The following is a 22,039-nucleotide window of genomic DNA, read 5'->3' as shown; positions in this document are numbered from 1 at the left end:
AATACAATAAATTACAACTTCAATTTGCCTTCAAAGAACATACGATGACATGGAATGTTCATTTAGCACCAATCAAGAATTCTCTATTGTCTTACTTAAAATTTTACGCAAAGGCAAATCCCAACTTGACACAAAATTCATGATGCGCTGGTAAAAGCCACAATTCAAATGTAAACAAGGAATTGTCACAAAAAATGGTGTATGTTGGGAACTGAGATATGAATATCCATCCCAGATGCAATTTGGGGCGCTGATTCAGAATTTGAATTTAATTTTGCTATATAACGTCAGGGTTTTGAGTTATTCATATTTTTTCATTCCAAATTTAGCAAAATAGGCTATAAATCGGCATATCTTCTTTGTTCAAAACCCTCCAAATCGCTGTGACAGCAATCTAGTTGAGCAAAGAAGGCATTAGCAGAAACGTATTGAAGATACCACAAGATACCATAAAAAAATCTATTTGTTGATAAAATATTTCTGTCTCGCTTTAGAAATTAAAAGTTCATTATGCTGTTTCTACAATGGGCATTGAATATGGAACCTGAACTGTCACACCTCAAAGAGCGATTATGTTTAAGTCAATATCATGCAGTTTGCGTTAGTTTAGAAGTGTAATCAAATTTATTCATACTTTAACAGCTACAGTAGATTTAAGTGAATGATACCATTAATTTGATATATGTGCTCAACACTAAGGCCTTAGCCTAACTCTTAACCTCAACATTAAAGATAATAATGAAATTTTGTCTTTAGCAAGATGAGATATTTTGTCAACAAAGAGATGTTTATTTGGTAGTACAGAATTTTCAATACTTTTTTCTAACGCCTGCTTTTTTCAACTAGACTGCTATCACAGCAGTTTAGGGACTTTTGAAGAACCAAAATTTATCCATTTATAGCTTATTTTGCTAAATTTGGAATACAAAAATGTAAATAACTCAAAACCCTGACATGACAGTACAAAACTGAGTTCAAATTCGGTTTCAACGCCAAAAATTAACTTTGGGGTGGATATTAATATCTCAGTTGCCGACATAGCCTACCTCATTTTTTGTGACACAGTGTCAATTGCAGGAGACGCATTGATTCTTCTCAACGTTTATGAAATTTATCAATGCAGAGGCGTAGCTAGGGAATGTGCCGCCCGGGGCGGATTCAGATTTTGCCGCCCTTTTAAGAAAAAGCATGTGAAAATGAATTTTTTTTTTATTGATTTAAAGTGGAATTATTGTATGTTTTGAACCAGTAGCGTAGCCAGTAATTTTGAAAGCGGGGGTTTTAAGGGCCAGCGGGCGAAGCCCGATGGCGTCTTCGCCAAAGACGACACCCAGCGGCGGGGGGTCTGGGGAGCCTCCCCCAGAAAAATTTGAAAAATTACTTTGGATTTGGTGCATTCTGAGAGCATTTTCAACAAAAATGTGGGTATAAATCCCCTAATATAAATATTCCTGTAAAATGGTGCTGTCCGGTGGCATAGCAAAAGGATAAGATCATGTTTTCTTGGGAATTTTTCAGTAACTTAATAAAGCTAAGTCTCTATGTTTTCTTGTTGCTAATTCCTGGCTGAGATATTTGAATGTTTGGTATTGGCAAAACTCGCTTTTTTAATGGAGTTTCGTTTAAAATTAGGCCAACTTTGTTTTAGAGACATAGAGACTGAAAGCATCATTCTCAATATCGTGACGTCACATGCGTGCCAAAGGGGGGTTGTAACCCCCAAACCCCTCCTCCCTCTTGGCTACGCCACTGTTTTGAACGTTGCCATTCTGTTTGCTTTTATTTTCCCTGTACTTTTGCATTATCAACAAAAAAAACAAAACGTCCTGTCTGAAAGTGCCGCCCCCCAGACGTGCCGCCCGGGGTGGTCCGCCCCCCCCCCCCCCTAGCTACGCCACTGTATCAATGCTACACCCTGTGGTGCAAATCCATGTGTAATGAATTGCGTTTTTCTTGATGTAATTCAATTTGCTTTTCGTCAGTCCGTCTTCCACATAGCTGGTTTTTGATCGCTGTGTTTCTCGTTTAGTCAGGTAGCTGATTACGTTTAAGAAGCTGCAATTTTTTTTTGCGTTGTTTACAAACATATTGGTTACAGTTTAAATTTTTTTTTGAACAACTGTCGAATAACTTCACTTGACTGCCGAGAAACACATGTGTTTAGAAAAGTCTTGATAGCTGGCGTGGAGGCTATATGGTTAGCAAAGCTACCATATAGCTTTGTTATGGTTAGCTACCGATATGGTTAGCAAAGCGCAATGCTTGTTAATTCAATAGTTAGTAGTCAGGTTGTGCTGACGCCAAGTAATACGCTTTTTTTCAACACCGGATAGCTCCTACATTAACGAAATTGTATGATTCATCGTAGACTTTTTCTTGTCCCTAACATTATTTGACGTAATAAAACGAAAAGTTGTCACCCAGGAAATAAAAAAGAATATATGTTCGTTAAATAGACTTTTTCTTGCCAGAATACTAAGTATCAACATGATATTGTATTTTATTTGTATTGAGTTTGGTACTTACATTGGTCACAGTTTCTTCCAGTATACGGATATGTACAGGCACAAGTGTAAGCATTGCTGCAACCTGTCCTTGTGCATGTTCCTCCATTCCTACAAGGATTGGGTTGACATGGAGACAAGGAACCTTTGAACATTTAATAAAATGTTACCACATGTTTCTCTCCTAAACTTGCAACTATTTCCTTGATTAAAATAACATAAGATCTCTTGACCTGAACAAATATTTAGTTGTTTTTACAATGATTCAATATTTGCAGTCTAACAAAATACTGATTTGCTAGCAAAGGAAACATTCAACAATTTTATCATAACACGCTACGGGAAGGTTGTGTCACTTCAATTGCTCAACATCTATGATCACCTTCACTACAATGAGTAACTTGAGAGTGTTTTTGAAATGACTGTGATAATGTTAATAATACAAAGCTTACAAATATGCAAGGAAACTTCTATGTGCGTTGTATGAATTTGTTATTCAGAAGAAGAATGTTTACAGGTACATCCATATAGCATTTGCAAAGTCTGATTGAGCAAGCGAAGCGAGCAAGAAAATTTGCAAAATCGGAAAAATTTGCATGTTTGTTAGGGAGAGCTAACTGCTCTTGGCTGATGCTGAGCTTCGTCGGAGTCTGCCTCGCTTTCTGATCAGAACTGACGATGCACTGAATAAGTGCGAAATATATTTTCTGTAACATCTACTGACAACTGATCCCTGTTACCTTAGCAATTGAGGTTTTAGCTTGTTAGGGAGAGATTACAATATGTTGGGAAATATATTTAAATTGACATAATGAAATCAACAATTCGATTTCATCTAAAAACTAAAGGAAATAATTGTTTATTAATTAAATAGACTTTTCCATGCCAAAACAGGCTACTGGGTATCAAAAAAACGTTTTCTTTTGTATCACGTTTGGTGAAAAATGATTAACCATAAACAAGACAACATGATTCTTACATCTGTCACAGTTTGTTCCAGTATAGGGATGTGTACAAGTACACGTGTAGGTATTGCTTCTGCAACCTGTCCTTGCGCATGTTCCTCCATTTCGACAAGGGTTGGATTGGCATGGAGACAAGGAACCTATGAACATCCAATATAATGTTATCTCATGATCCATGTAAGAAGTTACAACTATTTTCTTGATTACTATAACTGAAGATCTCTTTGCCTGAGGAAATTTTTTAACCGCAAATCTTTTGTTGTTTTTTTTTTACGTTGATTTAATATATGCAGATATGGGGGTGATCTTGATCTTGAAATCAACAAGTGAGCTTAAGCCTGATGTTAGGTAACTTTTTTGTGTGATCTTGATAAGCCGTAAGTTCAAGATCACTTTAAAATGTAAGTTTACAAACCAGATAAAGGCATTTTTTAGAACAGTATAAAGTGAGCAGTGGCAATTACCAACATTAGGCAACCGTTAATATTGATAGGCCTATATGATACACTGTGATGTTAAGCAAAGTCGGCTTGACGTTTCAATCTTGTTTGGTCAGTATAGCCATTTCAAAATTGAAAAAGTTTTCTGTGTTAGTAAAAACGAAGTAAATCAACGCATATAGACCTATTTTTATGTGGCGTATGGCAAATTATGACTAACATTTGCTCACTTTTCTGTTTTTTAACTTCTTAAAAATGTTTGCCTTTTTGACCCAATCTTATATGTTTCAAAAATTCAGAGTGACAATGCCAAAAAAAGCTGAAATCTTGTCGAATTCGAATTTGGCCTTGTAAAGTGACTCATTGCAGCAAATCAACCAGGCCACAAACTGTTGCATTGGTATTTTTTTCGGTTTTTATTTAATGTTTTAATTCATGTGGTGCTCAGCATAATTATTTGTTTGTTTGTTTGTTTATCTTTATCCTGCATTGCGGAAAAGCGGACTAGAGCGCTATGCATCGGTGTACGCCTTCCGACTTACACCTGACCCACGCTGCAGCCGACGGCAATGTCTGTTTCCTGTTGTCTACTCTACTTATGACTCAAATTTGGTACTACCCATTACTCGAAATCGATCACTGGGTAGAGGCAATTATCGTAAAGTTTCTTGCCCAGAGAAACAACAGCAAGTGAGGGTGGCTGGAGTCGAACATGCATAGGCCTACCATATTTTCATCACCCAAAAAGAGGAAATGTTTAGTAAGCAAGTAAAATGCCAGTGGATTTTTACGTTTAAACAATTTTTACATCTTCTTAGATGATTATAGGCCTACGTAGCAAAAGTGACAAATTAAAAACATAACATATTTATTTGTCAGATTCAGTCAATGAACATTTTGCTGTTCATTTGATTTTCTTCACAGAAAACATGCGTTTTGCATTTTGAGCCATAGTCTGTTGCATGCTCGATTTTTAACAATGCTGGATTTTTAACAATTCATTAAACAAATCTATAGTTCTGCAATATTTGAACTATTCTGTCCATTTTCTAATCTGCCATCATTTAAAAAAAAAACTAATGCAAGCTAGCTATCAGGTTTAAGACTAGCTTTGGTACAGTATTGTTCGAATTAATTGAAACTGGGATGATTATGCTAACTAGGAATATTTCTGCTAAGTGGAAACTGGGAAGGGTGTTCTGGGGAAGTTTTAACCACAGCGGGGTTGAATCACTGTTTCCGGTGAAAGGAATGACGATTTCTGAACGATATATCGATGTGATCACAAAAAAAGTTATCCCAGACCTGCGAAGGGCATTTCCAGAAGGTGGGGGCATGTTTTAGCAGGACCTCGCACCATGCCATTCTTCTGAAAAACACTAATTTTTTGAAAAAAAAAACAAGATTACCGTGTTAGATTGACCTAGCGATTCTCCGGATTTAAATCCTATCGATAATTTGTGGAGCATAATCAAGGCACGATCACGCAAGAAGGACTGCACCACCATAAGGAAGCTCATGGAGGCCATCATTCAGGTGTGGTTTTGGATCCAAAAAATTGTAGAGAACTGCAAAAAAACTAACCAAATCCATGCCAAACCGTGTTCGTGCAATATTGAAAGAAGCTGGAGGCCATATTAGGCATGAAACTATACACATCTGTTAAATTATCGCAATAAACCAAATATAAGATACACAAATTCAGCCTGTTTTCTTGACAGTTTCAATTAATTCGAACAATACTTATAGATCGAACAGTTTAACATCATCAATGCCAACATTTTTCTCTGACAGATACTTCCACACACACCGCTGAAAAGCGTTATCCTATTCTTTGATCTTCTTCATCGTGTGTGACACGGCCGTAGCTCAGAGCATCACGCAGGCTCTTGCTCTATCGTTGAACTCGGCCAAATCCTGTGCAGAGCACCTTGCTTTTAGGTCAGGGCATTCGAGTAGATGTTGCATCGTTTGCTACTGTCTGCATTTGCAACTTGTGCTCCCCATTGAATACCCCCAGTGTCTCATCAAGGTTTTACACCTGCCAATACCAGTTCTTAAGCGGTTGAGGCATCGCCAATACTTCCACGGTTCACGTTTTCCGGAGGAAGGCTCTCCATGGGTGTGAGCTCCATATTGGCCATTGTCGGTCCGGCTGCCAGTCCCTCCTGCCATAGTTGAATCTGCACATTGGCGGCGACATCGTCTTGACCTAATGGAACAACTGAAGCAAGGAAACTTTTTCTTGACTTCAGACGCCTGTGTGCTGGAATTTGACCATACAGTGGATGTCTCAAATCTATGTCCTGACAAGATCTTTCCTTTCTGCTGGTCACGCTTCTTCTAATGTTGGGGGGAGCAATTCCAGACAGAATGTGCAGCGACGTGATGTTGGTTGGTTTGTGACAACCTGTAATCAGACGGCAGCTTTGGTTCAATATGGGGTCAATTTTCTTGGCATGTGCTGAGCTTTCCCACACTGGGCAAGCATATTCTGCAACCGAATAGCATAAGGCTAAAGCAGTTTACCGTATTGTGTCAGGGAGGGCACCCCAATCAGAGTTTTCGAGTTTCTATAAAATATTATTTCTAGAAGCCACCTTAGCTCTTACTTTTTCGATATGGGATTTGTATGTGAGGGACCTATCTAGTTTGACACCGAGATATGTTGGATTGATGCAGTGTGCCAAGTTGGTTCCATTCCAGGAAATGTTTAGTTGGCGTGATGCATCCCCGGATCTAAGGTGGAATGCGCAGACTTGAGTTTTATTGGGGTTGGCACGCAGGTGGTTGTCCGTGTAGTATGTTGTCAGCCCATCCAGAGCATCGCTAAGTACTCTCTCCGTGGAAGTGAAGTGTTTGTGTTGTGTTGTTATACACAAATCTTCAGCGTATATGAAGCTTCTTGTACCAGGATGGATTGGTTGGTCGTTTGTATAAATGTTGTACAAGATGGGGGCTAAAACACTCCCTTGTGGTAGACCATTTTTCTGCTGTCTCCATCTGCTATTCTTTGGTGTAAGACAGCATAAGCAATAAGCATTCAATCAAAGGATATGAACTCGGAAAATGAAATTAGTGGTCGGGTCTATTCATCCAAATAGGCAACACAATAGTCGAACTATAGAAATACATCTGACATGGTCATCGAGAAACACTGCCTTCGTTTGCCACAGAAATAAATGTATCCATCATATCTACAGCAAGCAATGTATTGTCAACCTCAAAGTCAATAACCCTAAACACTTTTCTTAAACAAGGATAGCTTACTGTACTTCTGCCACAACTCACAGAAAACATACTTTTCTTTTTTGGTATGGTTGCTTAGCCTTATTTAGCTTTCGCCAAGGTTACATAAAAATAAAACCTTGTTGAAAATGATAGCAATGCAAAAAAGAGGACATTTGAGCATTTTCATGTGTCCTCGGAGGACAATTCATTTTTTATGAAAAAAGAGGACAAATCCTCCTAAAAGAGGACATATGGTAGCCCTAAACATGCAGGCTCTCGACTGCGAGCCCAACGCGCTAACCACTCGGCCACTGCTGCCAAAATTAAAAACTTTAAAAACTTTAAAATAAAAAACTATGAAGCTCGAAATTTACTCAATCTTTTTTATTTTATGCAGAACAGTACCACGTCGTACTATCATGATAACCGATCATTTATGGAGTTGTCTGTTTATGACAACTAGTTATAGGCAACCGTGAAAACATGCCCTTTCGGGCGACAACCCATATCATTTTTACGTAAGATAGTCAGTGCTGCTTAGTTCTGCTAACACCTGGATTCAAAACATATTTTACTGTCGTTTATAGACTACCTTTAATTATCACTACAACAAGGTAAATTAATTTAGAATTAATTTAATATAGTTAAATAGGCAATGATTTTGAAATTTTTGATTGATTTTGATTTTTGAAACACTGCATTATTTTTAATTTTTGGTGAAGCTCATGAGGATATTCCTATTTACCCCTATCAGCTATTGATTTGGAACATGCAATTTTTTTAGGTTGCCATAAGAAAATGAATAATTTTTCACTCAGACTAAAAACAAAATATTTATTCATTAAATAAACTGTTTTTTGCCAAAATATTAAGCTTCAAGATGATATTTTCGTTTATTTGTATTGTGTCTGGTGAAAAAGACTCGACCTTAAGCAAAACAACATTATTATTCTTACATCGATCACAGTTTCTTCCAGTATACGGATGTTTACAGGTACACCTGTAATCATTGCTGCAACCTGTCCTTGTGCATGTTCCTTGATTCCGACAGGGATTTGGTTGACATGGAGACAAGGAACCTATGAACATTCAATAAAATGTTAACAAACTGTTCAAGTAAAAAGTGACAACTATTTCCTTCAACAATGGACTACAACTGAAGGTCTGTTGGCTTAAGAAATTCTTGAACCGAATATCTTCAGTAGTTTTTACATTGATTCAATATAGATCAATAGCTTTTTTTCCTTGGTCTGAACCTTAAAACATTTGACCAGGCTAACACACACAATAGTATTTCAATAAGATAAATTTATGTTATGGAACCGGTTTTCTTCCATTAGGAATCGTCAGCATAACTGAGTCGAATTAAAAATTAGCCTACATCAATAGATGTCAGCACAACTGAGTCGAAATAAGAATTAGCTTACAATATCAATAGATGTCAGTATAAATGGACCAAAAACAAACGAAAAATTACAAATTAATTAAATAAATAAAACTGTTCATGACCTCCAATCCTTCATATTCATTTCTTTATTTCTGCCTTTTCTTCTCTTCATAGTTTAAGCAAAACGCAACTATCGAATATTGTAATTTCAATTTGACTTAGCTTGAGCAAGTATAATGGCAAACACTTGAAAATTCAAATAAAATGTTAGCCTGGTCAAATGTTTTAAGGTTCAGACGAAGGAAAAAAAGCTATTGATTTATTTTCTTAGTGATATTGCTTTCTGTATTTGGTAGATCGCCCATTTGAGGAAGTGTCATAGTACCAGATCACCTTTTTCAGTTGGTTTTTCCCATTTTTGATTCAATATATGTAGATTGATAAAATACTAATTTTCTGGTTGCGGAAACAATAGGCAATTTATTTTTATCATAATACGCTAACGGAAAATTGTTTTATTTCAAATGCTCAATATCACTTCCACTAAAACCAGTAACTTAAAAGTATTTTTGAGATGAGTGTGATAATGTAAATAATACAAAGCTTTCAAATGTGCTAGGAAACTTTTAAGTGCGTTATTGGAATTCCTTCCAGTTAGAGAAGTAAAGTTTATGCGTATATAGCATTTGCGTAAAATGAACCGAACTATTTTTATTGCAACTAGTGCTAGAAACGATAATTGTCCTGATGAACACCCAAGCTTTTCAGTATTCAATGCTTTCAAATGTGCAGAAAAACTTCTAGGTGCTTTATATGAGTTCGTTAGTCAGACAAAGAATGTTTATCCGTATATCCATACTGTTTGCGTGAAATAAGCTGAACTATTGCCTCTAACGTTTTGAACGTTTTTTCACAACTGCAGGTTGCTTCACCAGCAAAATAGATTTTTCGTTTACTAAATTGTAGCCAATAGCCCACTTTTTTATACCACAGACAGGCAAGGCACAACAACACAACAGAATTGAGCATTATAAGAATATACTGTATTTTCCGTATCGACAAATATTTTTTAACCGTCTAACGTTTTCGGCATAACCTAAGCCCTCATTAACAATTAGAAAAACTTTGTAAGAAGTGCACTTGATTCAACTTCTTGAATGTGTAAAAAATATCGACATTTTAAGTTTCTCATCTTTTCTTATAATCAGGGCTACCATTCCGTGCTTCTTTCTTTCTAAATTTGAAAAAGACGAGGTAGAGTTTGATGGGCTTGCTCTTCAGATTATTTTGGCAATTTTTACCCTGTATTGGTCACTTCTTGCGTATTTTGTGTTCCAGTATTTTGTCTTTTCGTTTAAGAATCACACTTTATATTTGGCTAAATTCATTCAATTAAAACCTAGATTTTTGTAGAAGTCAAACCCACAAAGTTTGGTTTAAAATAAGAGTTAGGTTTCTTCGCTTCACCTAGCCTTGCATAGAATTACATAGCCTATAAACTAGTCTTTCAGGGAAAAGTTGAACATCCATCCGCGGTGTCAACGCCTTAGCCCACTAGAAAGCTGGCACACAAGGCACATTTTGCGTTATTTTTCTACACTGGGATAGGTTAATTTAAATGTTGTCTTGTTGAGTTAGCAATGTGTTTAATTTTGTAATGTTGGACTATTTTGTCAGTTGTTGAGGGACATAAAATTTCACACCCTTTATCTTTTGTTAAAAACACGCAATTTCTATGCCGCTGGTTAGATCAATGAAATTTGAGCAAGAATTTTTTTGCAAAAGCAGGGAACATTTACATGTTTTTTGGGGGAGAAGGGCACGTAACCAAGTGCCTCTTCCTGGATCTGCTCCTGCTTCTCTTACTACACTGTGAAATAAGCAACGATCATGCTGCTAAAAGCGAAACTCAATCAACTGCTTCTCTTAAATAAGCATAAAGAAGTCCATCATGAACTTTGTTCAAAACTGTGGCAATTCGAAACAGTCTAAACCCAAGAAGTTTGCTAGAAGGTGCAATGTTTTTAAGTTAAATAAAAATTCAATGTTTTTGCTTTGAATAGGGAATAAATCTTTTTCATTTTTTGCTAAAAACATAAATAAATTACTTATCCTTATTAAAATCGCTGCTAGTTTAAAACTCGCGTGTAGCGTTTTCGAAGCTGCCGGTTATGTTAATGCAATGCCATTACGCGAGCGAGCAAAATTTGCAAAAGCGCCTGACCAAGTGGTGTTCTAGATTCGCTCTTGCCGGAGGCCTAATCTCAAACTCATTTTCGCCTCCGCCGCCCAAAGTTTACTTATATGTTTGATGAAACTACTTTCGTTGCCCACTTATAATCTAGCCTTGCTTTTAGTAATCCTACAATTCACTTGCAGTTAAGATTCTGCAACCAAAGATTTGAAAAGCACTGCGTTATAACATAAAAAGTCAGAACAAACCCACATTAACACCTTAAGCAACTTGTGTTAGTTTAGCTTAGTTTCTACCAAAACATCGTATCATGTTATTGAACTAAATTCCTAGTCAACAGTCTCATTTAATTTTTATGCAAAGCATAGTTTGCCTGATCCTTTGATTTTCACTAGAATGAGTTGATCCAATTGTTAATGGAGTATAGTTGAATAAGCAATATTTTTATTTCGAAACACTGCACCTTTTTAGTTTTTGATTGGCGCATCACTAAACTTTCAACCCTATCAGCTGTTGGCTATGATGTCAGACCATGAGTCTGATATCACCCACCAGCAAAATATTACTGTATGTTATCAAAAAAAAATAACCCCAATAATACAACAACAAATAGATGGAAATCAAGTGGGATATAAACAAAAAGGATTCGGAACAAGAAATGTAATCTTCCTCCAACAAATTGTTAAAAGAAAAAGTAAAATGTACTTATTTTGCATACATTGATTACCGCAAAGCATTTGACCAAATACAACAAAACAAATTACTACAATTCCTTTAAAAATTTAATGTCTCTTTCTTGAAAAGAAGACTTATAAAAAATAAATACTTTAAACAAGCATCAACAGTTCGAATGGGTAACAGTCTAACTGAATTTATTCCAATATCCAAAGGAATTTGACAAGTATTGACAACACTGAACAGAAATGGAGTGAAATTCGATCAGTAAAAAGTAACATACGCTACGTAAATGACACTGTCATTCTGGCTGAAACAAAGCAAAAATTACAAAAAAGTATAGACAAAATCAATGAAACCAGAAAAAAAGTACGGAATGAAACTACATTTAATGAAAACAAAGATAGAAATAAGAGTTTGATAGAAATAGTTTGATAGTTTGATAGAAATAGTTTGATAGTTTGATAGAAATAGTTTGATAGAAAGAGTTTTGATAGAAACTAAGATAGAAATAAGAAAAATTTGATAGAAAAAAGAGTTAAAAATAAAGAAATTAAAATCAAGTTGAAAGGAGAACAGTTGGAACAAGTTACTGCCTGCACATACTTAAAGGTTCTCATTACACAAGATGGAAGATGCACTAATGATGTAAAAACAAGAATCGGTCAAGCAAAAGCGTTAGTTTGGAAATGTAAGGAATTCTTAAGAGATATAAATTTGCAATTAAAACTGAGACTATTATCATGTTATATTAAACCAAGTATGCCATATGGAAGTGAATGTTGGTGCTTAACTTTGGTGCTACAGAAGCATATTAAAAATTATCATTTAACCCTTTGAGGACCGCTGGGACATATGTGTCTCATGCACTTAACGGACTACCACGCAGTTAACTTTAAAAAAATTGCCACTACTGATACCCTAACGTAGTATTGGATGGTTATCCTTCAAAATAAATATAAAAAATGGAAACTCTAAATAATTTTTCTTGGTGTTATTTCAGTTTGAAAACAGTGAAAAGTTGAGGTTACAAGTGCATTTGTTTAGTGACGTAATTGAGAAATTTTCATGTCAGTAAAAAAAAAAAAAACTTGTTTGCAATGTGGTCTTAAAGATTTCTTTTTTGTTGCATGGCAGTTAGAATTAGGATAGAAGCGAAAATTATGGCATGAAAGGAGATTTTGTTTGCATGGGACATATGTGTCCCATCGGTCCTCAAGGGTAATTTTTTATGTTTCTTTAGAGAATGTGTATTCACTATATTCCAGGATAAAAACACAATGGTTAGGCTAACTGAAAGTTCTGCAGACTGTTGAAGGTGATAAATATTTGACTAAAGAACATTAACAGCTAAATTAAACTTTTTTAGGCAGCTAAACTATTTTAGGCTGCTAAACTGCAAATAACTAGCATTAGCAATGCAAAAAAGTATCTCATACATCCACAAGTTCAATTCTCTGCACATCTTTAATCAGTGCATTTGTCCAAACAGCCCACTAAGTTTGTACAGTTACATGCTAAAAGTTCTGCCCTTGCACACACTATGTTTTGTCAAGAATAGGCTATCTGTATATTCCAGGGTAGTCTGTTATTACGCGGTTTACAAAGCTGTTATGCTGTTGGCCAATAACTTGCTTATCTTTCATATGATTTAGCCTATTTCAAGCATATTTCAGCTTCATTCAGTATCTATATTTTGCGATTTATTTCAGAAGTTTATTATACATAATTACATACACAATAGTGCTAAAATGCAATCTATTGCTCGTAAAAAAATGTTTCATTTGGATGAAGCATCGGTTAGTCAACTTCTGTATTGTGATGATAGCGATGACGAAGATGTTTCGGTATTTGATGAAGAAGATATTGAGTTCTTGGAAGATGATTTAAAAAATGATGTCAACAATTGTGGTGATTTTCCAATTGAGGTTGTTATTGAACTACCAAAACAAAGTTCAGCTGGTCACACATCTCAAGCTGAACCACATGTGGTAGGCCTACCGGTAGATCATTTTTCAATGATGTCAATGAAAGCCAGTCACTGACAAGAGAATGTTACAGCTCCCACTTTGTTGATATGGAAGAAGTCAAGGGCTACTGGTACACCTGTAGGCCTAGACTGTCAATTGTCTGGTCTAGGCCTACTGTGCAGCAACTAATAAGTTGGAAAACAGAACAAACAATAAATGTGAAGAGTGCAATATTTTCCTTTGCTATGTGAATGGCAGGAACTGTTTCAGAATGTACCATCAAGTGTAAATGCATTTTACAATAACTCTCAATGATACACTGTTAGACCATTAATGTTCTTCATTGTGTATTACAATGTTCTGTTTCGTTGTATTGTGAAATTACAATAATTTGCATACATAGCAGTATGCATCCTAAAAGTTACTTGTTTTGCAGTAAATGCTGTAGGTGGCAGGCTACTTCAGGTTGTTAGTGGTAGACATTCTCTGTCATACCTTACAAAGACTGCATATGAAACAGAAGAATTTGTTTTGTATATGATATAAAACTTTTGTCTATTGTGTTTTTAATCATGTTTTTTAGTTACTGTAATAGCAAAAATTGAAATACCAATGTTTAAGTATTGCGGATAAAAAAATTACCTTTGAGGACCGATGGGACATATATGTCCCATGCAATATCTCCCGCATATGAAATATTTTTTTAATTTTTTTTTCGTAGATGTTTTTTATATGACATACAAAGTGTAAACAAATAAATTCTACCTAAAATTTTTTTCGGGAAAATTAATGGTCCTCAAAGGAATAAACAAATAAAAACATTACAAACGAAGCAATTATAAAAACAATTAGAGTGCAGGATAGATGGGCAAAAGATTTAGAAAAATAAAAAATGAAACTTGCGGGACATATGTTCTAAAGATGGGCAAGCCAGCAACATCAATGTTGAAAGTATGGTAGAAGGAAGGAGGTGCAGGGGAAGAAGGAGACAAACCTGAAGAGATGATGTAAAACATTGGGTTGATTTGTCTAGAATCGAAAAAGCAAAAAGAATAGCAAAAAATCGAGACGTGTGGAAACAAATGACAACCAACCTTTAGCTTGAAAACGGCACATGATGAAGACGATGAAATTAGCAAGTGCATGACTTTGGGAAAGTAGATTGAATAGTAGTGAAAAACAAAAAAAACAAACAAAAATACTTTCAATCGACCCTTTATAGCCCACACCACACCTTTTTGATAAAACTTCTAAAAATTTGAATTTATTTCTTGGGTGTTACGGGATTTCAGTGCGGTTGAGCAAGCGAAGCGAGCAATAAAATATTGCAAAATTTAAAAAAGTTTGCATTTTTGCTAAGGAGAAAGGGAAATATATTGTGAAACATGTTTAGGTTGATATAATGAAATTGACAACTGTTACTTAAGAAACAAATAAAATATGGGTTCATTAAATGGACTTTTTCTTTTCAAAATATTAAGTAATAAAATGATATTTTCTTTTGTTTGTTTTGTGTCTAGTGAAAAAGATTAACAATAAGCAAGACAACCTAATTCTTACATAGATGACAGTTTGTTCCGGCATACGGATGTGTGCAGACACACGTGTAAGCATAGCTGCAACCAGTCCTTGTGCATCTGCCTCCATTCCTACAAGGATTGGGTTGACATGGAGTCAAGGAACCTATGAGCATTTAATGCAATGTTGTCAAGTAGTCAATGTAAAAGTTACAACTATTTCCTTCAATAATAGGCTAGGAATTCGAATAGTCAGACGAAGAATGTATATGCGTACATTGCATTTGCATGGAATGAGTTAAACTATATCTGCTACGTTTTAAATTTTATTTTTTTGCACAACTACACGTTGTACCTGGATAGTTGTTACATTTACTTACTAAGTTGTATGATACAATTTTAAACTTTTTCTTGGCCCAAAAGTAACCAAAAATGTTGATTTCTCACTTTCCCGTATAATAGTGTTTGTCAACTCTTTTTCACCGAAGCCAAACTTCACTTATTTGTTTTGTGAAATGATTTTCGAGGATTACTTGTTATCTAGGCTTGTAATTAATTCTACGATTCCCTGGTAACGAAAGACTTTGAGGTCCATGGTTTAATGTACCACTGCCTTAAACAGACCACTTTCCCTCATACATTTGTAATCACTGGAGCAGGTTAGTTTAATTGTTAACTTATTGCAACTTAATGAAATATATTTCTATTTTGGATTACGAAAGAGGTCCACTGCATTTTTTTCAGTTATTGCTTGGCACCTGAACAAATTCCTTCTAAAAAGCGCTGCGGATGTAAGCCACGCGTGAGCCGTGCTCTATATCGCCGGTTGAGTTCATGCAATGCGATTGAGCGAGTAAAATCGGCAGAATTCTTGAAAACTTGTATGCGTTTTGTCCGTTAAGGAACCACCTGATCAAGCGTCTTTCTGGATCCACTACAGCTTGTAATTGTATTGTTCAAACCAACTTTGTCAGCTGCAAAAAATTCACCTCGGCCTATATTTTGGATAAAATTATTTTCGCGGTCCACATAAAATCTAGTCTTGTTTTAGTTCTTGCAATTGATGAGTTAAAAATTACTGCTTTATAACATACAAAGTTAAATTTACTGTATATCTTCATAATCTTCATAATCACTAGAAAAAGGTAAATTAATTTAGAATTTAATGTAGTTAAATAAGCAATGATTTCACTGTGAACCACTGCATTATTTCCAATTTTTGATGAAGGGCATAACGATATTTCTACCTACAGCTGCTGAGTTAAAATATGAAACATTTTTATATTGACATAATTAAATAAGCAATTTGTCACTCAGAATATCAACAAAATATGTATTCAATAAATGAACTTTTTCTTGTCAAAAGACTAGGTTACAACATGATATTTTCATTTGTTTATATTGTGTGTGATGAGAAAGATTCGACAATAACAAAACAACATTATTCTTACATCGATGACAGTTCTTTCCTGTATACGGATGTGTACAGGCACACGTGTAAGTATTGCTGCAGCCTGTCCTTGTGCATGCTCCTTCATTCCTACAAGGATTGGGTTGACACGGAGATAAGAAACCTATGAACAGTCAATGAAATGACAATTTACTTGCTTCATAAAAATAAACGAGGGTTTCAGACAATTGATAAAAGCAGCCAAACAAATCATACCAAATATTTGTGTCTACCTCCATCCGCCGTCATACTTCCTTGGTATGTGTCTTGAATGAATTGACGGACGTAGCTTACTTCTCCTCTAAGCTACTTTTTCATGTGAAGACAGTCTTAGCACCCGATCACATACCTTATTCGGGTGGATAAATATGCAATGCAAATCTACTTGTCCCTCTCTGTATTTTTCCATCAGCTGAAGAAGCGTAGATACTGCATCTGACGTATTTCTTCTCAGCATAAAACAGCATGAAGCTAATGTAGTGAAATGAAAGCTTTTTCTCAGAGTCTTCTATCTATTATTTTTTTCCACAACTTCAACGCATGTGAAGCAAGCGTAATGTGTATGTGATGTTACGGTAATTACAACACTCTGCTATGTCTGCCTTCATTTTGAAAACTGAAATTAAAGTGCCACTTTTCTATTCATCTGACATGCTCTCTGTCTCCATTATTGTCAGGAAAACAGCATTTAGCCATTTCGTTCCAGTCGCTCCCATCACTTTTGAAACTCCTCTTGGAATATCATCTGGTCCAACTGCTATTCCTCGTATTATTTTCTACAAGGCATTTGTTTACCTTACTAACATTTTTGTTGCTAACATTCGACTACGTTTTTTAACTAACATTTTTACATTGAACATTGTTTACGATCAATTACAAAAATTTTCATACATCTGTTACAATGAGGTCCAGTATATCCCGTGGTACAAGAGCAGGTATATTCATTGGTGCAACTTCTTCTTTCACAGATTCTTCCATTCTCACATGGGTTGGATTGGCATGGAGTGAGAAGACCTATACAATTCGATGAAGGATTTACAAACTGCGCCATGCCTTCATGAATGAACACGCGCATTATAGCAATTAGAAGATCAAGAAGCAATGCTTTCAAATTTTCAAGGTGCCTGTTTTGTGCTTTTGTTGAATTTATCGTGTTTTAGTTTATCGTGTTTAAAAAGAAATTGTTGGGTTTCAACAATCGTATCACAATGAAATTTCAGGTTTTTCAAGGGGAAGCATATGATGTGAAATATATATTTTTTTGACATAGTGTATAAACAATTGTCAACAGGAAAAAATAAAGAGTGTGTTTATTAAATGAAATTTTTCTTACCAAATACTAAGTTTAAGATGATATTTTCTTTTGTTGGTATTGTGTCTGATGAAAAAGATTTGACAATAGGCAAGACAACACAATTCTTACATTGGTCACAGTTTGCTCCAGTATACGGATGTGTACAGGTACACGTGTAAGCATTGCTGCAACCTGTCCTTGTGCATCTTCCTCCATTCTGACAAGGATTGGGTTGGCATGGGGAGTAAGGACCTTTGACCAATTGGTGAAATGTTAACAAACCTTCATGTGCTTCAACAAGATAAGTCCAATTACTTTATCAAGTCCCAAGTGAAATTATTTATAACTTCACATTTTCTATGCATTTGAAATAAACTCTAAATTGTAATCCAAATAAATCAATTTTGTTGTTTATGTAACATATCATATACAGTAAAGCATAAAAAATATAATCAACCGAAAAATATAATATAATCAACAACTATTTTCTTGATTAAGATAATTAAAGATCTCCATAACTTTTGGAGAGACGTAATTTTACAATACCATAAACAGATGACTAACGCTAACTTAATGAGATTGAATAGCATTATTCAAACCAAATACAATACACTAATAAAAAAACAACATACTAAACTCAAATGTTTTCGGCAAGAACTCTTTGCCCTCTTCAGGAAATACCTAATAAAGCGTTGGTGAAGAGTTTGCTTTGTTGAACTATGGAGAAATAAAACAAAGTAACTTTAGCGGGTTTAACATGATGTATTACATACACAAATATAATATAATTAAAATATACTCAAACGTTTTCGACATGTACGTCTTAGTCTAAAATTCATATTTGCCTCGAGATATGATTTTAAATTGGTCGATCGAGACATTGTCAGTGCAAGTTTCACAAGAGGCGATGTGAATTATTGAATTTCAGATTACTGAATTTTTTTTTTCAATTACTGAATTTCAGACTAAGATCATGAAAGCCTTAAGAATCAAACGTAACAATCCGTCTCTCAACCGGCAGTTATTCGCCTGTGGCTCATCGGTCCTTTTGGGTGTGTTCTATTTGTTTGTCAAATGCATGTAGTTTACACTTCATGTGATCTGTTTCCCATCGCATAATTTACTCGTAATCATTCCTGTATCACTTGTTCAGTTTGTGCTTTTCAGTCTGGAGTGTCGTTAGTATACAGTTACAGTTATAGTGCAAAATCAAAGTTACCTTACAATTATCATATATGTATATTGCAGATTTATGTAATTCCTGATGAGGATACACGTACGTGTCGAAAACGTTTAAGTATATTTTAATTATGTTATATTTGTGTATGTAATACATCATGTTAAACCCGCTAAAGTTACCCAGTTTTATTTCTCAAATACATAATACATTAAAACAGAAAACAAGCAAACATATAATTGTAAATAATGGTAAAGATAAGTGACTGAAATAAATCCCTGCAATATGCACAAATTGAATGAGGCTGTTTGAAAAGGTGTTAACATTTTGTTGATACGTATGAGTGTACTTGAAGCAAATGTAATGTAATATAAAATCAGTAGGAAAAATGCCCCTTCAAAGAATAACTGCTTGTTGAGCTTGGGGTTGCGTTGTTTTATAAGTGCCTCGTGAATTTTAGTTTCCAATTCTGATTGGCAGTTTCGAATTATTTCAAACAACTCTGCTGTAGAATTGACCTCACAACAAATACTGCAGTCATATGTATGGTCTTTAATTGCATTGTCTTTATTAACATCTGCCAAATTAAGGTGTTCCTTTGCTCTTGTAACAATAATAAGGTATAACTCGTAAGGCAAAACACAATAAGGCAAAACTCGTTACAAAAATCATTAACAGAAGGGAAGACAGACGGTAAAAAAACAAAGGCAGACCAAGAATGATCTGGACAACAAACATCACTGAATGGACAAAATTAAGTTATGAAAATGCAGCACGTACAGCTCGGTCGCGAACAATGGCGTATTGTATCCAACCCTCAATACGAGGAAAGAAAATAATGGTGAAGATTGCTCTTATAGCCAAATGTCTAGTGGACATACCTATGTATGTCAAGTTCGTGTCCCACGAACAAGTGAATTGATAAAAAATGTTGGAACAAAGAGAGTGGGGAACGGGAGTTTTCAGCGAAAAATATCTAGTAATTTTAAAGGTTTTGTATAGAAGGACAACGTCGATGTTAAATTTACGTTTAAAGTATTTCGATAGGTTTTTGGCATAAAGTGATTCTTTGCCTTAGAAAGGTATATATAGAGTTATGGAAATCTATGACGTCAATAGTTGATGCAGATTTTTGAATTAAAACGTTTTAAAACCTTTTCAAAGAAATGCCCGGAATATACATTAGCACATAACATTGACTTAATTTTGGTGATTTCATTCATGTAGTGATTTTTGTTTGAGCAAATAGAACGTGCACGGTTAAGTAAGCCTAAACCAAGCCAACTTTCCATTAATAGGATACACTGCGTTGAAATTCAATAACAATCTAGTGTTATATACTTGGCTTTTGCCAAACCCATGTATCGAAAGAACTTTCATTAATTCTTAGTTCAACTTCAAGAAAGGGAATGGCTTTTCTAGCTTTTTCCACAGTGAATTTTATATTTTTATGTTGAGAATTTAAGACAATAAAAAATGTTGAACACGAATCATAGACATCAAAAATGGCAAAAATATCATCGACATGAGGTAAAGTTTCGGATAAAAATCTTTATATGTGCTAAAGAAAAATTAGCAATAGTAAAGACCTCATGGCTTGGCCATCGATTTGTTTGTATAAATTATTTTTATGTAAAAGAATACCTTGTGTGATCAAAGTGAGGAGTTTGATAAATATTTTTTTTTGATAAGATGATTAGGTTTGGAGTCCGAAAAAATACAATTCGCAATCATATTTATAGTTTTAGTTAACGGGCGGTTGGTAGGGCATCTTTCCTACTGATTTTATACTAGATTACGTTTGCTTCAAGTTGATTGTCTTTAATTGTCGCTCGCTATCTTGTCTTGTGATTACACTCATACGTACCAACAACATGTTAACACCTTTGGGATATGTATTTCAGTTGTACATTGTACTTTTCTCAGTACATATTGCAGTTAATTATTTCAGTCACTTATCACTACCATGATTTACAGTTACTTTTTGTTTGTTTTTTGTTTAAAAAAATGTATTAAATGTATTAGGTAGTTCCTGAAGACGGCAAAGAGTTCTTGCCAAAAACGTTTGAATTTAGTATGTTGTTATTTTATCAGTGCATTGTGTTTGTTTTAAATAATGCTATTCAATCCCATTAAATTACTGTCAGTCATTTGTTTATGGTATTTAAGATCTCTTGACCTGAGCAATTTTTTAACTTCAAATCTTCACTCGTATTTTACAGTACATTGAATCAATATAGGCAGATTCTTAAAATACTAATTTGTTGGCAAGGAAAGCAATGAGCAACTATTCTTTTACCATAAAAGAATAGGAGAAAGTTGCTTTACTTCAATTTAAGAACTGATTAGGTAGGGACGGTACATTACGGGACGCGCAACTCCGTTGTTCCTTCAACATTAGAAGGGTCAACTGCCAATTTGACATTTTTTTTACGCTTTACTGCTGGCTTGCTTTCAACTAAAAACCTTAAATTACTTTAAAACCAACTTCACTCTTCTTATATAACCTATAAAAAGTAAAATATTTTGTAAATTACAAAAAAACGTAACCCTTCTAGTGTTGCGGATAAGCCAAAAGCGGAAGAAGTTTCGCATCCCTATGATCTACAATCCCTAGATTAGGCTACAAAAAATACCTAGAGGAAGTCATAAGATATCGGTTTTGAGATGTTACATTTGAGTTTTTCATGTTTTCTAAACTAAGCAGGAGAAGCAATTTTCGCTTGTTTCAGCGCATGCCGCATATTTGTGTTTAAGTCATGGCGATTAAGCATGCATAGCACCACTCTCTGGCTTATTGCTGTTTTGTGAAATTTAACAAAAAAGGTTTGAATCTAAGTACTTTTTTGCATAAGTGTGCTTAAGTACTTTTTTCTAAAAAAACGTGTAGGCTATTGGCTTTGCATTCCTCTTACATAATTGTTAGAGCCAAATTGCAACATTTGCAGTAGATATATTATCAATTTTGTTGCAGATTATGTTTTATTTTGGTATAGTGGTCGTCATTAGCCTACTTGTTTTATTATCGTTTTTTGTTTTGGTCACACAACCGATTTTAATTGAGGCAGTCTACATGAGATTTGCAACAGGGTAGGCTTATCGATTTGTGCTCATATCATTACATACTGCTTGCAGCAGATGAAGCCTCTAGATTTGCGCTCGGCTTATTCAATACTCAGTCATGGACTTCTAAATAGTAGAATCTGGACTGGAAACGCAGTGGACAACAGTAGGC

The 22,039-nt window shown here is 35.0% G+C and overlaps 1 protein-coding gene across 1 annotated transcript in view; it reads right to left on the bottom strand.

Annotated features, from left to right (window-relative positions):
• The window catches only part of LOC145786226 (uncharacterized), an 85,113-nt gene that overhangs the window by 26,302 nt on the left and 36,772 nt on the right, over window positions 1-22,039 (bottom strand). The window contains exons 22-28 of the mRNA XM_082597869.1: window positions 17,757-17,879; window positions 17,225-17,347; window positions 16,335-16,457; window positions 14,927-15,049; window positions 8,097-8,219; window positions 3,484-3,609; window positions 2,527-2,649 (exon numbers count right to left, since the gene is read on the bottom strand). Coding sequence (XP_082453995.1) covers window positions 2,527-2,649; window positions 3,484-3,609; window positions 8,097-8,219; window positions 14,927-15,049; window positions 16,335-16,457; window positions 17,225-17,347; window positions 17,757-17,879 — 864 coding nt within the window. The remainder of the gene's footprint in view (window positions 1-2,526; window positions 2,650-3,483; window positions 3,610-8,096; window positions 8,220-14,926; window positions 15,050-16,334; window positions 16,458-17,224; window positions 17,348-17,756; window positions 17,880-22,039) is intronic.

The sequence above is a fragment of the Aplidium turbinatum genome, chromosome 17, assembly GCF_918807975.1.
Source record: "Aplidium turbinatum chromosome 17, kaAplTurb1.1, whole genome shotgun sequence".
In the NCBI taxonomy this organism is placed as follows: Eukaryota; Metazoa; Chordata; class Ascidiacea; order Aplousobranchia; family Polyclinidae; genus Aplidium; species Aplidium turbinatum.
Note: the sequence above shows the minus strand (reverse complement) of the source record. Positions and strands in the feature narration are given on the sequence as shown.